The 19,413-nt window shown below is 35.5% G+C and overlaps 1 protein-coding gene across 5 annotated transcripts in view; it reads left to right on the top strand.

Annotated features, from left to right (window-relative positions):
* Nucleotides 1–17,843, top strand: part of LOC143223362 (ELAV-like protein 4) — a 141,276-nt gene extending 123,433 nt beyond the window's left edge. For 2 of the 5 annotated variants that reach the window (XM_076451247.1, XM_076451245.1), the window contains 4 exons: nt 8,391–8,497; nt 14,293–14,446; nt 14,720–14,972; nt 16,654–17,843. In XM_076451247.1, the coding sequence (XP_076307362.1) occupies nt 8,391–8,497; nt 14,293–14,446; nt 14,720–14,972; nt 16,654–16,978 (839 nt within the window). In that variant the 3' untranslated portion in view covers nt 16,979–17,843. The remainder of the gene's footprint in view (nt 1–8,390; nt 8,498–14,292; nt 14,447–14,719; nt 14,973–16,653) is intronic. The other 3 variants (XM_076451248.1, XM_076451249.1, XM_076451250.1) reach the window with 3 other exon arrangements.
* Nucleotides 17,844–19,413: the final 1,570 nt, after the last annotated feature.

The raw sequence follows: 19,413 nt of genomic DNA on the forward strand, positions 1-19,413 counted from the left end.
ACGAAGTTTTATGAAGAACACGGTAACGCCAAAAACGTATTTTATTACGGATGTTTAAATTTCATCATCAGCGTTAATCTTAAATATAACGTTCAAACTACAAAAACATTAGCATTGAGAGTTTTCGCAATCGGAGTTTTAGAGAGAACCCGATTAAAACGATAATGTAATGGAATGTACAGCAAAACATGCGGCATACATGTTTTTAATAAATAATTTATCAAGGAAAACCTTTACAGAAAAGGGCTTAAATTTAAGTATAAACACTATCTTTAAAATAATAATAATAAATATCAAATAAAAACTGATAATTGGGAACGAACTACGTGCAGGAAAAGTCAGTTTGTAGAGGCACGTTCGAAATAGAAACCGTTATTCCCGTGGATCAGTGCGGGATTCATGAGGGTACAACCCATGCAAGTGCATAGAGGGGGAACCTAAACCTAAAACTCCCCCCTTCAAAAAAAAGGTACTTCAATTTTGAATCGCCACAGGAAGGAGGGCGTCCAGCTTCGTAGTATTGCGTGAAACCTGAAAGGTTAAATCCATCTCTTACCCGTAAATTACCTATAAGTTGGGTGAAATTTTAATAGATTCTGGGAATTTTTTTTTAAAACCTGCCATCACTGTGTAAATCGTAAAATATTTTTATCTTCAAACGATTTAAATTCCTTTTCTCCACCTAAGTTGCTTCGTGTGTAAAATGTATTTTTCTGGTCTGTGCTGAGTATCCTTGTTGGATGAGTAATAAGCGTGAGGGCTTACAACGCTAATATTTACAACACAGGAATACAGCCGACTGTGGATTACAAGAGAAAAACTACTTCAGTTAAAATTTTGTGGTGAATTAATCAGCTTAGTTGTTATTTTTACACGCACACCATTTTAAGAGAACGTATTTTACAAACTCCAATGATTGCGGCTTCATAATTTTTTGAAACTATCCGATATAAGTCCAGAATTTAGTTTGAAATGGTAATTTGTAGAAAATAAGGTCTTTTATTTCAGTCTATAACAAAAATACTTTTTAATGAGCAGTAACGAACATTTGGCTTTACTCACAATCATGTCTCTGCTTCTAATATTTACTATCTCATTAATGTACATCTAGTGGAATACATTGACATATCTCGAGCAAAATCGTTATAGAGGTAAGATTTTAAGATTTGTTCCTGTTCCTTTCTGAAACTTTGGAAAGTAGTTAAATTTTGGGTATGGTTTTCATCTTGTTACTCGCCTCAACCTACTGTTGGATAACGCATGTAGGACGACGTGGTGCATCTTGCAAAATTCCATCAGTTCAGTTAATTCTGTGAGGTTCAGTGCGATAAATCCATAACGGATTCTTTAGTTGTTACAAGTGAACCAGATCCAGTAACCTTGTACAATATCGCATGTGGTCACTCATGCTGTTAGAAAGACTTCCTTACCTAAAACAGCAGCAACATTCATCTCAACATAACCGACTCTACTGATGTTCACAGAAATGTCCATGTTTAATTATCGTGAGAACCCGCTGCTCGCACTCATGGCTATACAGAGCAATTCAGGTGTTTGTCATATCACTATCTTCGTTTCACGCGTTTCAAAGTTAGTTTGAATCGAGGAGTAAACGTTCGTCATGACGACATTCATTTGTTTCCTTCCTTTTATTGTTATCACTTGTACTACCAGTGATTTTTAACAAATGATAGTTTCTCTTGAAAGGTCTGGCTTCTTATGAATCTGACTAGTTCTCTTGCAGTTGCTTACCTTGTTTCATAAATTCTACGTAGTAGTGCACCGTAAAATTCACTAGGTAAGAGTAATTTAAGTTAATATACAGTGCTACCACTTCATGTTATAAAGTGCGAGCATTGTTTAACTAAATTTACATTTTGTAGCTGCTGAATATAATGTACAGTTATAGTATTTGTTTAGGAAGTGGGAAATTTTCAGATTTTAAGATGTTTCATCACATGAAATTAGCAAGGAATCGATGTGACCTGAATTAACTTAAACATTATCACCAAATAAACAGTCTTAGCTGAGTTCTGAAGACTTGTACAGTTCAGTACGTGCTACCCGGACGTAATTAACGTACCTATTTTTTCACTAGATATACTATGCATAATTCCAACTTGTTTCATTTTTTTAATATAATGCTATAGACCAAGATTGTATTTACCATGTCCACATCCAAGTATGTATGACCTTCAAATACAGCATATTCTCTGCACGGTATGACCTTTGAGCATTGCGTTATAGCAGCCTCCACTCCCAATAACCTTGTTTGAGAAGCTTTAATAAACCACGGTTTTAAGACTCTTATAAGACTGAAGAAAAGCTGTAAAAACTGCTCGTTTGGGTTGAGATTGCTTTTTTTGTACGTAGAGGAGCGAATAACATTTCAACTTCCTTCGGTCATCGTCATTTGTATCGAGATTTGTATGTGCTTTCGAGTAAATAGAACTGAGCGAGACCGGCCTAAGCAAGAACATTCCTTCTAACCATGAAATGTGTCTTGTCTGATTGGTTAACGTTTTTCTGAATAACAAGACTTGGTCTAGTGAACATAGCTGTTTTATTTGAAAGGAATGGAATCGAGTGTTTTTTGACATTTTGTCATCAAGGATATTAAATTGTTGTTGGAGGGGGGGGGGGAGAGAAATAACTCCCTTCCTGTGTACATGTCTCGTTTCCAGTAACGACAGCACAGCTACGAACTGTCGAGGCTTGCTGGGGTTTCGTAAGTTTCAACTACTGAAATTGCCTCGTAGCTGCTATCTAAGCAGTCTTGGGCGTGGAATGTGGTATAACTTTGACTACCTAATTATCAGTCAAATCAGCACATTGCCCTGTGAGTTGAGCACGTTATCCTTCGTTAAAGCACGTATAACTGACGTAACTCGACAAAGGAAAACTATAGTTAACGTCTTTTTTGTTGTTTTTTCAGGTTGTACAAGAGGCTAAAACTAGCACTTTCGAAACGTGGGCCTTCACTAAAACACGTGTAACGTAAAAAAAAATTCTTGCGTTAAATTGTTTATCAATATAATTTAACCCCAAAACAGCAAACATTTGCTTTTAAAAACTGCATGATTGGCCTTTATTTTCACTAAGAAAACTTGGTAACACAGACCATGGAATTATAATGTTTTAATGTCAAATTTCGTAATAATAACTTTACTCAAGACATTAACAGTAACCAGTTCTAATGTAGCACTAGTTTCTGTTTAATAAGTTAATCAGTAACAGTTTGTGTACCACATTTGCTAACCACAAGTTCCCAAGGGTAACCGTTTTAATAGTAATAAGGCATCTAAGGTTTTTAAGGCCCTATTGAGAGGGATTTTTTGTGCTGGAATTTACACTGTGGTATACCACAAAATGTTATCCATTAAATTTGTAGGTGATAGATAACCCCTAACGTCAATTATTGGTAAGACTACTACTCACTCGCCCTCGATTGCTACTTCAAGTTTTCAGTCTTAATACATAGTTCTGAAGTAGATGCATAATGAATTTCCTGTGTTATACCGACCATAGGTATCAAAACCTAGGTTTTAGCATTGTAAGTTTTCATACTTGGCTCTGAGTGGGAGACCTAGTTTTGTAAGTAACTGTAACTTTTACTCGGAGAACTAAAAATTCAACAATAAAGGGAAGTGTAATTAGTTAATAGAATCTGTGTGGGAAAAATTCGACCTAATACTATGGTAAGTAAATTATTCATATTCTTATGAAAAGCTATTCAAACGAATAAGTTAACAACTATAAGAAATACGGAGAATTATTATAATAAATTCAATGGGGGGGGAAGGTAGGAACGCTTGTATATCTACATATGGCCATAGTGAGGGTTTAAAATTTCTCTTTAGAAACTGGTCGTGAATGGCTACATTTTGCGTACACACTAGGCCAGGTTCTGAAAAGCACGAACGTACGCAAAAGGGGGGGGGGGTTGTCAACTGAATCCCGTATTTTGGTAACGTGAAACGTAATTATAGCGCAGCTGTTTATGTTGTTGTGCATTTTGTACGCAGTCTACATTTTCGATGAAGTATTAGCACTTTCAGGCGTGCAATACACTTAAGCATGTCGGGCAAATCTCTTTTTAATAACTATTTATTGTGTAAGACTTTAACGTTGTATTCCTCCTAATTTTAAATAACCAAATAAAAACGTGCATTAGACTAGGAAATGGTGAAGTGCCCGAGGCAGGCTGGGTTAGAAAAGTGGTTTTGTGAGCTCATACTCGGCGAGGAAAACTTTCAGCACTTGTTTAAGTATAGTTGTAACAATTGACTCCTTTGCTTAATTGTATGCTTTATTGAACTTCTAACGTACATAACTTTTATTTGCTGATTTTTATTTTAAAGCGTTTTGCGCGTTTCAGTTTCATCGAAGACTGTTTTATTTATTTATTTATTTTTTTTTTTTCGTCATAATATTCAGAAGCAACGCTGGGAAAGTTAGTTGTGGGACCATAGTTTCTGATTGTTAATCGAACATAACGTAGATTAGGGACGGAAGCAAACAAGGTTTTAAACATGACATTTTAGGAAAAACATGTAGGTTTCAGAGAATTAGTACACAACTTCAGATTTGCAGACGTAGACAGCGCTACGATAAGTTCCGAACTGCGTAATGATGCGTGAAGTTCATCCAGGTGACGCTCCTTACAAATGCTTCCCCCCATTCCCCATCTCCCTTCCAACGCGATTGTAACGTCCTCTATTATTGTAAGGCTTGTCAGCTGATCAGAATACTTCCGTTTGTTTGCTGCTAGCTTTTGTTGTATACTATACATGTTTGGCACGTGTCCAGCAAGTTTGACCCAATCTATAGCGCACACGAAAAACTCGTTAGTTAGCCCTACGGAAACAGATGCTCCTTCCCCTTTTGATACCATAGAATGGTTGTCATGACAACTCTGGAAAACAGCTGCGTTCAAAATAGTATTTCAGATTATTGAATTATAAACAGTCGCTGCTGACAGCGTTATGATTTTGAGATCAAAAGTAACTGGTTATTGGATTTAGAAGATACTGTAATTGTTGATTTCTTAAATTGTTATTAACTTTCCATGAGATGCTAGTGGACGTTACGTTACCATTGTTGATTATACTAATATTAAGCGCGACAACCAAAATGCCTAAAACTTGTTTCGGTCAATTACTCATAATAAAATTAGAAATAACTTTTAAGTTCTCAATAATTGTTTAAATTAAAAACTAATTATAATAAAACTTTAAGAAACTTAACTAACAAAAAACAAACCCTTACTCTCCAGGTAAATATTAAAGAATAGATTTTATTTTGACCAACGATTCGCCTTTGCGGCTTCTTCAGGGTTAGTAGAATAATTGTTTATTTATTGCATATTATAATTTATCCGGAACGAATCCTCCAATCTATTATGTTACGTGCTATAATTTAGTATTTCCGAATGAGTATCCGATGTACAGGGTGTTCGGAAAGTCACTGTGCAGTTTTGTAATCATATACATGTATAGGTGCACAGTGACTTTCTGAACACCCTGTATTATATTACATATGTTAACGTACTACTGTTTCAAGTAACCACAGATTTGAGCTCAGTAGTTAATTAAATGTTTGTATTAAATTAATTTGCCTACAAGATTGATACACACAATTTTCTTTGTTTTTTTAAAACAAATATATTTTAATATACAAATATAACAACAATACAATTTTATAATAATGGTTCTTACTAATAGTTATTGCATATGAGGTTTATATACAATAGATTTTACAAACTTTGCAGGCAGTACTGAGTCTTATATTCGGTCTAGAACTAAATACTTTATCGATGATCCAGTTCTGAGTTGATATTGTTGCACCTCGCTTCAGCTAATGAAGTCTTTCTTGGTTAGCCTCACTCTTACAAGCAGATTCCTTACAGCGAATGTTTAATGTCCTCGCCAAAACAGTAACGTCCGAAATGATTCACTACGTCGAACGGTTTGTAATGTGTAAAATCTATAATGTTCCTGGTCGAATTCTCTAGTGTTTTTTGGTTTTTTTTTCCGTTTAATAGACGTTAATAACAATTATAGCTTCTTAAGCCTACAGAACACTGATTGTAGCTGACCAATTGTAGTCGCTTTTTATAAGAATAACGCGAGTTTGCAGAAATTTTGACAAAATTCTTGCGCGCTTTCGTGAAACAAGTATTTTTTTTCGCACTGAAGAATTCTCTATTAATTTCGAGAATAGGAGGGATTTTCGCAATACAGTCAAAATATATGTCACATGCAGAAAAACTACAGAAATCGATGTAGATACTAAACGTATAACGGTAAATCCGTTACAAATTAAAATATCTTTTTAATTGTAAACTGTTTTGTAATATTTTATTTCTCGATTCTGTTGTAACGCGTGTCTTAACAATGTATTATATATTATTTTTGTTATACTACGTAGCCATATAAACATATATTAAGTAAAATATATAAAATAAAATAGAACCATAATGTTTTAGATTAACTGAAAATACAAGTGTTACTCCAGAGAATGCAAGTGTTAAACTGTATAATTAGTGGATTTATTTTGTTTAATGAGTATAGCTTCCATGTAATTTCTTTTTTAAAATAATAACCGTAATAAAATAATTTTGATTTACTTCGTATTATTTATATCGGAACCTTTTGTTCCTGTTTTTGTTGTTAAATTTCTTCCTGATTACAAAGTATCTTCCACGAATCCCCTTAAACTTCACATCTCTCGCTTTAAATATCAACTTCTTCCCATTATAAACCTACCTGTGGAAAAGGTATTTCGATGTTTAGAAGATCTACAAAGATGAACCAGTAAAGAACGTTTAATATCGTACAACGCTTGAAACTGTTTCGATAGAGATATCCATTTGTGTAGTTTTGCGATTAACTACAAACAACAGTTTAATAACGGATCAAGATTTTCCACTTTCAGTGCTAGAAGAGCGTGTTATAGTTCAGTCTTTCAATAAAGATTCAGTTTGTGGCCTGTACTTTGGAAGATATCGCCATTATAAACTAGGGCTGTTACGATACGTATCCAAATACAAAAGATTTACCAATGGTTTGTTACAAAGCTTCAGACAAACTTTTAATAGAAACAGACGTACAATGTTAAGAGCTTTAACTTATCTAGTGTAACTGTAATTTATTGCTACAATTTGAAGTAATTTGTAGAAAGAAATGGGGAGGGGAATAAAAGGATAACTTTGATTTTATTTTGTTTTATGAAGCTGGTCAAATCGACCGACTTTACATAATTTATTAAAAAAAAGGTTTGAGAGAAATTTATTTCGGAGTTTTAGAAATTCTATAAAATTTTAATTTTTAGATAAAAAATTATTAATTCTAACGTAAATATCTTTGCACTTGAAGCAGTGACTGCTTTGAATTTATACATTAAGTCATTAAATTTTAGTAAAAATACTTTTATAAGCTTCGTGAAGAATAATGGATTGTATCAAACGATGTATCGATAAAAACCGTATCACGGCTTCACGATACAATATTATCGTTTCGTATCACTGTCACCACATTCATACAAGACTAAATGTAGATGTCTGTTATATATATTGTTGAAAGGAAGTAATAGCAACTTCTGGAAATTATAAAACTACACCCCCTAGGTACAGGGTAATGACAAATTTTGGCCAACATCGACATTGTATTTATAAATTAGTTTGTTACACTAAGGGTTTTTTTTTTTTGTTGTTGTTGATGTTTACAGTAATTGCTTATGATGTAATTAACTTTCTAAGAATGTGTAGAGAAATGGGAATCTCAACATTTCCTGATCTTGTATCTCAATATTTTTTTGTATATGTCATAAACTTAGTGTTTGTTACACCTACAATTAATTTCGAAGATTTGATGCACATAATAACAATGGTTTGCGCAACCGCAATATTGCAAATGTTACAAAACGTGATACGCGATGTGTGCGAAATGACATTTATGATATCAACGACACAATTTCGAAAGAAGTGTAAAGTTGAAATCAAGAGGATCTTGATTGTACAATAATTGCTCACTATATTGTAGAGAATTAGGTGTTTAAAAAAACCCAACAAACTATGGTTGATTTGTTGGGAGAAAATAACCGAGTATTTAAAACTTACAGAATTGGAGAATTTCTTTTTTCATTTGCTTTGAACTTATTAGTCTGAACGCTAGTTATTTCATACACCGAACGCAATATTGCGAAAGTTTTCTACTTCCACAGAAGTCTCTAGTGTAGATTCGTATTATTCTGATAGATTTGTTTATTCGGTTGTAAAGAAGATCAAATTCTTAATCTTACAGGTTTGTCTTTGTGTGTGTATGTGGAAAGGATGTCATCTTAGATTTGGTATGCACACATATATATGTTAAATCTATTTTTTTGATTAGTAGGTCAAAGTCTGGGCTATGGGTTCGTTAACTACGTTCGTCCAGAAGATGCTGAAAAGGCAATCAACACACTAAATGGACTCCGACTTCAAAATAAAATAATTAAGGTAAGAAATATTCTTTGTTGCACTAAAGGAATTGTCGTTTTACTTGCGTTTTAGAGGGATACAGAGTACTTTCGAAATCGAAATGCTTGAATGTTTCAAAGACTTGTCCCCTGAAGGAATGCACAGTGGAGATTTACATGTTTCAAACGAGCTGTTGTGTCCATTTGTCTATGTTCGGAAGGGGGTAATTTAAACCTTTTCTTGTGTTTATGAACTTATGAGACCCTGGTTGTGGATCCAGCACTTTCTGCTTGTTTTACACCATCACGCCCATTTTGTGTATTTTAGCGTACAACAGCCACTTGGTGAAACAACTTCTAATCTTTAACGCAGGTGCCCCCCCCTCATGGCACAGCGGCATGTCTACAGACTCGCACTGCTAAAAACCGGGTTTCGATACCCGTGGTGAGCAGAGTACAGATAGCCCATTGTATAGTTTTGTGCTTTGTTCCGAAACAACAACAACAACAAATAACCTGACGCAGATAATAACCTACACAGCCGTAACAACGCAGATGTTACGACATGCGAGTTGCATGTTTCAAAATGAACGCAATAGTGTAATTAGTAATTGAGCTGTCTTAAACATGAGAAATTCAAATAGTTGATGCATAAGCGTAACTGCCAAACCATAATAGTTCCCGTGATGCACCTGTAAGAAACGTTTTGATTCTCGCTTCGAAATACTGATACTTAATATTCCAAACTGGGAAAGATTCATAAACTTGTTAATAGTAAATAAACAAGCTACACATTGTTATGGTACTTAATATCTGTAGATTCGCTTGGAGTGGAAGATTGATCAGGTTATGAAATTTTCTGGAAGACCTTTTACAGAGAAAGTTTAGAAACCCATACCTAATTTTGCTCTTCCCATAGTGATACAGAAGTCCTGGTTACATTACAGTTAAGTCTTCATCAACAGCAGAGAAACTAAACTTGTCGTTCTCATCATTTGGAATTGATGTGTAGATATAAATGTACTGGACATTACGCAGCTCAGCATCTTGTCTGTGCCAGATATTTGCATTAGGCTTAACGGATGACCAATGTGCTTTAACTTCACGCTGGATCACTTCCATTATTTTCGTTCTGACATATAGTAAGTTGGAGAATGACGAGACAAACGTGGGTTTTAATAAAGATGTAACTATGGTACCTCACAAAAAAGGTATATCAATCTTCCTGATGTTGAAACCTAATTTCACGCTACACGCGTATTTTACAACCTTTGAATCTCTAAATCCTGGGTTAGAATTAGGAAACGTTTCGTTCGAATAAACCTTTTTGGAAAAGCAACCGTGTGTGTGTAAAAACAAAATTTTTCCAATTGAAATCTATTTGAAACGTTATGTAGTTTGAAATCTCGCTCAAAAAAACAACTCTACTTTCCATGGAGAACTGGTGTGTTTTAAGTGTTCGTTTTTAGAGAATTTGAAAACTTTAATTCTTCGTGGTGGTGCTGAAACTCTTATACGCTAAACGTTTTATTTTGAGCGGCAGAATGCCAATTTAAGTTTTGGTTTCGGATACCAAAAGATAATTTTACAATTGGTTATATCAATGTGCGTGGCTTGATGTTTTGGTTGTGCTATCTACTCTTTAATAATAGTTAAATAATTTATTACTGTTCTTAAATGCGAAGTTGTCCCCTCAGTTTAAAATGCTAGCAGTAACAGTTTTTCTTGGTGTTAAAAAAAAAAATCAAATCTTACTATGATCGAAATTGGGAGCCAAGCTTGTATCTATACTTAAACATTGATAAACATTTAGCAAATATTCATTATTTAGTCAGACTGCGTTTACTGTAAAGTTATAAATGTTGTAAATGTAGCTACCTGTTTGGATACCAATTTGTTTTTATTATTCTTTTCAAGTCGTATGCTCAATCCTTTTAGGCCGCACCCCACCCCCCTCAGGCTAAGGTATGTTTATATAATACATATTTATTCACTTATTTTTTTTGTCAATACACACCAGTAAGCCACAGCAAGTAAGAAAGAAAGCGACAGTCAGTAGTCACTAACATTAGCTTTAGAATCGCAACTTTACAGAACCAACCAGATTCTTTAAAATATTGTTTTTGTTTTTGAATTTCGCACAAAGCTACACGAGGGCTACCTGTGCTAGCCGTCCCTAATTTTGCAGTGTAGGACTAGAGGGAAGGCGGCTCTTGGGCTACTCTTTTTACCAACGAATAGTGGGAATGATCGTCACATTATAATGCCCCCACGGCTGAAAGTACGAGCATGTTTGGTGCGATGGGGAATCGAACCGCGACCCCGCGACCCTCGAATTACGAGTCGAACGCCTTAACCCACCTGGCTATTCCGGACCCGCCTTAAAATATATGGTTGTAGTTTTCCCTCTCAAAAACATTGTTAATAGTTTTCTAACATTTAGATTAATAGTTTTTTTTTTGTCAACAACCTGCGATCTTTACAGCTATAACAAATATCGTTTTCCCGCTAACACTGTCTGAAGATAAACCTGTTAAACCACTTTTAGTTATAGGTGAAGCTGTATGAGAAAAGGCTAGTGACAACTCGTTTGGTGTAGGCATGCGAAAAGTGTATTCTGTTTAAGTTGAGAAGGTTTTGTTGAATAATTTTCCCAAGTGACTTATTTACACTAGTTGAGAGAGACTCCGTCGGTGTATCAGATTTTTAAATAATCCGTTTTTTTAATTCTAAGAAATAAATTTAAAAAAGGAAGAAACTGGATCAAAATTTGAATTATTTTGGGTATTTCTTAATCGGTTGCCTTAAGATCCTATATGTAAGTCGGGAGTCCACTGGAATACATCTACTGATAATGTGATAGTTTCGATTGCCACAGTCCGAGCAACAGAACGTAAAATCACTAGACTATCATTCGAGTTAACAATGAAGTGCTGTCCTGCTAGAACAGTGGTTCTTAACCTTGTTGGAGGTACTGAACCCCGGAAGTTTCGTACTTGCATTCACTGAACCCTTCGTAATTGGAAAAATAAAATGACTTTTTTTCAAATTCAAAACATAAGTAGATATTTTATTAGTGCACAAAATGAACACCATGGATCAGTTGCACACAATATCACTGTGTTCAAAGAACAAAACAAACAAAACATGAATTTCACACAAAAACAAAACTCTATGAATATTTACTGCAAATCAATGTGACTTTTTGCTGTTGCCTTTCAGAGACAAGTTCAAAAATGCACGGCTTCACCTTGGCAAGTGCCACTCTCATATTATTTTCGCAACAAAGTCTGTTCCTTTTCTTCGTTTTTATGTCTACCATCCTCGAAAAGGATTGCTCGCAAAGATACGTTGTAACAAATGGTATGAGTATCTCAAGGGCTTTCTTAGCAACAAGAGGGTATGCTACGATTTGGTCGCTGAGAGCGTTGTTGTTCTGAAAAGTTGCTGTTGAACCTGGCTCTGCTGAAGTTCAATGATTTCGTCGAGGTATTCATCATTGACATCTGCTGTCGGAACACTAAACGTGAACGGCTGTCTCACTCATGCTGTATATGACTCTCTGGTGGGGAAGTATTTGTCGCGAGACTTTGCGAGCTCATCTAAGTGCATGGCAATTGCTTGCTTCAGTTCCCCGGGTACAGAAATGTCTCTGATTTTAGACACATCTTCGATCTTACTTACACAGTCGTCCAGCAGGGGAAAGTTTGCGAAGTTATCATTCTCTTTTCGTCGTTTCCATAACGGTAGATTTTTTTTGAAAACCTTCAGGTTTTCTTCCGCTTCGATGATGTTGACTCCACCTCCCTGCATCTGTTGATTTGAGATGGTTGTGAGTATTGAAGATATCGGCCATGTACGCCAAAATGAGAATGAACTCGGATTTTTCGAAGCAATCTGCATGACAGTGTTGATGCTCTCGCAAAAACAGGGCTAATTCAACACGCATGGCAAAAACACGATTCGGGATAATCACCGAACATTAGAATGGTACAGAAATACTTCGAATTCAGAGCCCATTTCATTGCACAGCTCTTTGAAGATGCGATGCTTCAGGGCACTATTTTGCACAAAGTTTACACATTCCACTACAATTTTTAATACTTCTGCCAGTTTTGAAGGCAAGGTTTTTGTTGCCAACGCATATCTGTGCAGAACACAATGCGTTACAATGATGTGTGGTGCATCGGCTTTCACCAGCGCACCAAAACCAGAGTTTCGTCCCAGCATGACTGGACCTCCGTCCGAACAAACTGCAGAAACCATATCCCACGAAAGATCGTTGTCTCTGAAGAAGTCATCCACAAGTTTCTTCACGTTGGTTGCCTTAGTTGTTGTTGTAAGAGGCTTACAAACTAAATCTTTTATCTCGTCGTTCTTCACATAGCGCACGAATACAACAAGACGGCTTAGAGTGGAAACGTCGGTGGTCTCGTCGAATTGGAGGCTGAATTTTGCTGGGCTTGAAATCAGATCTGCAACTTCTTGAGCCAAGATGTCATCGCTCATGTAATCTATTTTGCTGCTGATGGTGTCATTTAAAAGAGGAATTTGGGATAACTTATTTTCAGCAGCTTTTCCCAGCATGATATTCGCCATCTTCAACGCAGCTGGTTTCACGAGTGCTTCACCAATGGTGTGTGGTTTTCCCTGCTTTGCGATCAATTATGCAACTTCGTACGTTGCTGTGAGGATCGGTTTGTCGATGGGTACAAAGCCGAGAACAGACAAAGTAGCCTTTTATCAAACCTGGCTCTCTTTACCTTGAATTCAGCAAGCGTCGTGTTCTTGTATTTCCCATTTCCATGCAGCTTCAGGGAGTGTTCTTAGTTTTGACGGTGCTAGACTAGAATTGCTTAACTTGGCATTGCAAATCATGCATTGAGGACGCTGACTCCCATCGTGTTCCGTTATACACGTGAATCCATATTGTACGTATTTGTCCGACCACTTTGTTTTTGCTCGACATAGTTAGTATGAAGGGATTGAAAGATTAAGAAAAAAAATCGCAAATGACGCACGATTACTACAGTCCCAAGTCGACTGCTAAGCGCACGAAGTTCCCTGCAGCACAGATATTATGGCCAAGTGATGTGACGTAATCAGCCGCAACCAGTTATGGCCAAGTGGAGCATGACGTCACCAATCATACGAGTAGGGTGAACGGAATGGACACACACACACACACACACACACACACACACACACACACACACACACACAATGTATGACTTGACCTCCGCCGAACCCTGAGACTGACTCACCCGAACTCCTGGGGTTTGATTGAACCCAGGTTAAGAACCACTGTGCTAGAAGATATCTTAGCTGCACGACACGCTACCTGGTGTCTTGATATACTTAATCCTCTTGAAAATAAAATATAACATTTAGTACCTTGTATGGTGCTTCTGAACTCTGAATGTTAAAAGTAAAGTGACAGATTTCTATGTTGTATTTAAGTCGCCATTTTAACTAAATAGTAAAGTAACTTGTGATATGAAAAAGCAGAAATTCGAAATTATTTGATTTTTTACTTTTTGTTGCTTTTTTTGGGCTTAAACGAAATGTTTATTTTAGTTTAATTTCACTTTCCCAATCTCTTATGATTTTGTTCGAACTTTTAATAACTGGTCAATGTACGAAGATTTAGGCCTAACCTACATCAAATTGCAATAGATATAAAATTTGATGCATTGCATCCAATCAGACACCTTTCATGATATCGAGTTCTAAGACCATTTAAAAAAACGTGACTTTTTTTTTTTTGTTGTTGTTTGATAGCTCGCATGTTTGATCATTCTTGATCGGTACTTAATTTGTGATCTAATATTCCAGGTTTCTTATGCCAGACCAAGCAGCGAGGCCATCAAGGGCGCTAATCTATACGTCAGTGGGTTACCAAAGTCAATGACTCAGCAGGAATTGGAGAACCTCTTTGCTCCTTATGGTCGCATTATCACTTCTCGAATCCTCTGTGATAACGTGAAAGGTGAATATATGGATAAGTGTAAAATATTTTTCATCTGTGTATACTTAGTCGTATAGAGCACGACATGATTGGTTTAAAAAAAATTCATCGTGGAAGGTAGTGTTATTGAGCGTAAAAATAGTCGCACGTATCTGTGTGTAGCGAGTTGAAATTTAGTGTGATGAGTCGAAAAATTTGCATTGTTTAAAAGAAAAAAGCTAAACGTGAAAGATGGTTTTCAGAATTGTCATATTACAGTTAACCAAATTCTAATACTTATGTACAATCTTGCAGGATTGTCTAAAGGTGTTGGATTTGTACGTTTTGATCAACGAATAGAAGCTGAACGAGCTATAAAACATCTGCACAACACTATTCCAGATGGTAGCAGTGAACCAATCACAGTAAAGTTTGCAAACAATCCAAGCAACAATGCAAAGGCACTAGCGCCTCTAGCGGCTTACCTGTCACCACAGCGTCCGTTTCCTGGACCTATCCACCATCCAGCTAACCGCTTCAGGTACATTCCTCTGTCGCCGATCTCCAGGTACGGGTATCTAGCGGCGCCTAGCGGTCATTTATTTCGCAGACGTTTAGTTCATTCGTTTCATCCTTTAAGTTTCATCTTATAATTCGTTCAAAATTGTGTTTCAGTCATTCTTAGACCAGTGTATGATTTCTTCTATCTGACCTCTGGGCATTTAGGTTCATGAATGTGGAATTCAGAAACTTAATATATAAAACCTTGCTATGTAGTACAAAATTGGAAAACATCTTCAAAGAAATGTAAACAAATAATTAAAGACGGTTCTTCGATTTACTACCGAGCCAGGCATACCCTAGAACCCTGGGTTTTCGCCAGTATGTAACCTTGCTTGGAGATCGATCGTGTTTTTTCTTTATATTTTGATTTCATTTTTACTTTGTTTTTGTCTTGAATTATCTTGTTTTGTGGTTGTGATTTATTCATGTTCATTTTCATTTCAGCTCGACAAGAATGACAATTTTATTTATTTGAAATGATTACGAGTAAGGGATGTCTACTAAATCACCAGTTTATAATATTTATGTTTTTGGAAGTTTAGTTTCCAGTAATGTAAGTTGGAAGTAATAAATTTAGTCATATAATTTTTAATTAAGTGAAGCGCAAACCTAATAACGTAAGCCTTTCCTTGTTGGTAATTTATAAATTATTAAACTCTACTGAGCGCTGTGATTGGTTATAGTTAAACACCATAAACTGTGTAAATATAGAAGTTTATAAATTAGAACTGTACAACTAAAATTAAAGACCTCATTTAAATTATACCTTTTAGCTAAGGCAAAGCAGTTCCTATAATGGATTGTTTGTTGTTGTTTTTTCAAGGACAAATCTTTAGCTCATTTCTTTATCTTGACCGGTTTTAGATATTGCAGTGTTGGACTCGGGACGTCAAACGATTTTGATTTGACGTATTTGATCACATTCAAGGTCTCGAATTAATTTATTTTAATCATGCCTAAAAGAATTTCACTTTGAGGATAGGCTAGTAGAGATTCTGAGTAACAGAATCGAATCAGGTGTACGCACGCCCTACGCTTGATATTGGTGGCGTACAAACAGAGTTAATAAAAAAAAAAAAAAAATACTTAGGTTAATTTATTCTAATCTTGTCTGAAAGAATTTCAAGTACCGCGGTTATTTAGGATTCCCTCTTGTTTAATAAAGTAGTAACATCATTAATATTGCTAAGTAAAATCATAGTTACTGTTTGCTTGCTTTATTGGATTTCGAATTAGGTGATTAAATATCCATTTTGTTCTCGTTGGTTAAAAATTACTTTTCAAAACCGACTCGGCTATCGAAAGTGAAGACTTTTCTGCTTTTTATACAAAATTTATAATAAAACATGGAAAACAAAATGTACTAACCAACTGTATTATTTACAATTATTAATTGCGCTATATAAAATTAAACGCTAATTCTTAACAAAATTTAGGAATTAAGTGCATTAATCCTGTTTATGATATTCAGTAAGTTTTTGAGTAACACATACGTATAATAAAACGTGGGATTCTTTTGAAGCCGCATTAATGACTTGTAATACGTGTATGTCTTTATATAGATATTTATCTTGTTTATTGATCTTAATAGTTATTTTATGTTTTGGAAGTGTGATAATTAGTTTTTCATTTACTGATAAATGATAGGAGTTGTTTGTGAGGGATAGAATTTTACATCCCTGCAGGTACTCTCCTCTGGCTGGAGATCTGCTGGCAACCAATCCTCTCTTAGCTGGGAATGCTCTCAACGGTTCAGGATGGTGCATCTTCGTGTACAATCTTGCTCCTGATACCGAAGAGAATCTCTTATGGCAACTCTTTGGACCCTTTGGGGCCGTACAGAGCGTTAAGGTCATTCGGGACCTGCAGACAAACAAGTGCAAGGGATTTGGCTTCGTGACAATGACCAATTACGACGAAGCTCTGGTTGCCATCCAGAGCCTAAACGGATACACTTTGGGGAATAGAGTTCTCCAAGTGTCCTTTAAAACCAACAAGTGCAAGACATAAAATCTACCTCTACTGCTCACGGGATGGGCGACTATACGATGCAGGTAGGGAAGGTATTCGATGATTCCTACTCTACCTCTGTCGTAAACCAACCCTTCAATGAAATACTTTAAACGAAGTGCTTCGTAACTGCAGCTCTAATCATCATGAATTTTGATGATGCAAACTTCTGGAAATCCTAGTCATGACATGTATTTATTAGAACTTTCTACACCAAATTTCCCAAAAGCCAAAGTAAATTTTTTACACTATGTGAACGTATGTCGGGTATGACATATGGGGTTTGAGACTAGCAAATGTTTGCTATACTATTTTTTTGTTATTTTTTCTTTTGCTGTCATTTCTCAGATTGTTGGTCATCCTTTGCGATGGTGGGGTTCACGTTTTAATCATGGCGTATTTACTTATTCGGTCACAAATGTTTAAAATATTAATTCACCTACCAGAGTAGTAATGCCCCTTAAAATGATTAGTTTACTAGTTATTGATCTCATTTAAAGGGAATAATATTTACTAGTCGAGGATGACCAAAACTATACCAATAGTAGTTTAAATATTACCTTTACCCTAAGGTGTTTTAACTTATTTTAAACTGGTTTTTTTGTTAAGTCCTATGAGTATTTATTTGGACAAGTATTTGCTGTTGTCTATGTGAGTATATTTGTCAGTTATGATCACGTAGATGCTAAATTTATAAGCATTGATTTAGAAAACCCACAACTGTTTTCTCTCCTTTTTATTTTGGTTACCAGCAGTTAATTTTTTTTTTTTTTTTTTTGCTTTCGTTTTGTTTCATGTTATTTTTGAAGCCAACTCCGGCTTTATTGTAGTCTTATTTTGTTGAATTAAACGACTTTTTTGTCACATTTTTGTTATGAGTTTGTTTATTTTTATCCTCTTTATTTTTTTTTGTAAATGCTTATCATAATAAACACCCTTTTTTATTTATTTTTAGAGGCACACTTTTAATAGGCTCAGCGCACTGCATGCAGTTACTGTTAGTTAAAATGATTTTGCATGCATTCGGAGATGGGGGGGTGGAGTGGGGTCTCAGCGATGTGCACAAGGCTTACCCGTACCATGAACCATCCGCCATTTTAGGAGCTCCTTAATGGAAATTGGAGCCAACACTACCGCCACCACGGCCACTTCCACGAGAATCTATTTTTGTAAAAGAGTTAATAGAAAAGCCGAAGATAAGAAAATGGTAAGAGCTCTTGGTGTGTTATACTGAAGTGCTGTTTGACCCTCAGTTGTTTACTAGTTTTGGTATAGAATCAAATCTTATCATTTGTGTCCATAAGATGTCACCCCAAAGTGGAATGGCGTCATACAAGAAATGAATAATACATTCCCAGTTGTAATCAATATTATCCAGGGATTTTTACAAGCATTCTTGATATAAATATATCTGTGAAATATGTCGCTAGAATGTTATCGATGCCTGAAGGGCACCAGTCATTAAAATTTGCCCAGTGGCGAAAATTTTAAATTTTGGTAAGTCGTTACCTTTAAATAGTACTTAACAAAAAAAGAAATTTAGATTATAAAGAGTTTATATGCAAAGAGAGCATAGGGTTTCAAGCTTATGGAATAGTGTTGGATCTAGGACATAACTGTTTACCTACAGCATACTTATAGCAGCTAGTAGGGTGCTTTGAACTCCACACAATATTCCCGTTGTAAGTATAGGTTACCTTCCATGTTCCTTTGTGTGTTCAACTACATGGTTGTAAAGACTAGTCCTATACTGGATTCGAAGTTCTTCAAAGGAAAAGGAGGCCTTGTGCCAGGTGCTGAACTTTTGCACCTTGTGTGCAATATTGTATGCAACTCCAATTATTACTTTGAATCAAATTCGATATTTTAGGTGTCATTGGATGAAATTCCTACTTTTTTTTTTTTTTTTATACGTAAAGCAAAATAACTCGAATAATTCCGTAGGTTATATATCCATTTAATATTCCGCTGCTTAATGCGAGATTATTCTCAATGGGCACAATAAGGTCTACAATGACCACTGGCTAAGATACTTTCCGGTGATTTTTGTTGGTTGTAATTTGTGACCTGTGATTATGTGACATTCCGTTTTGGTGGTAGTGTGATAAGTTCGAAAGAACCTTTTTGACGCAATAAGTATTTGGTAAACTAAGTAAGAGCACAAGTCTGGGATATGCAGGTCTGTCAAAACATTTTTTGCTACTAATTTTATAATTTGACAGTTTCCAAGAAAATTGTTAGTTATTTTTTGTTTTCATTTTCTAATGAAGAACATTTCGTTAGACAAATTTTGCATTTGCGAGGCCATATTGGTATTTAGTGTTTGCTAATGTTATTTAGCTTTCACTTTTGCGAATAACCAGTTCTATCTATTCGAAAAATTGTATTTGTGAGAGCTGACAACTTTATGAATATTTTTTTCATAGTCTGAACAA

Source organism: Tachypleus tridentatus, chromosome 8, assembly GCF_004210375.1.
Source record: "Tachypleus tridentatus isolate NWPU-2018 chromosome 8, ASM421037v1, whole genome shotgun sequence".
NCBI lineage: Eukaryota > Metazoa > Arthropoda > Merostomata > Xiphosura > Limulidae > Tachypleus > Tachypleus tridentatus.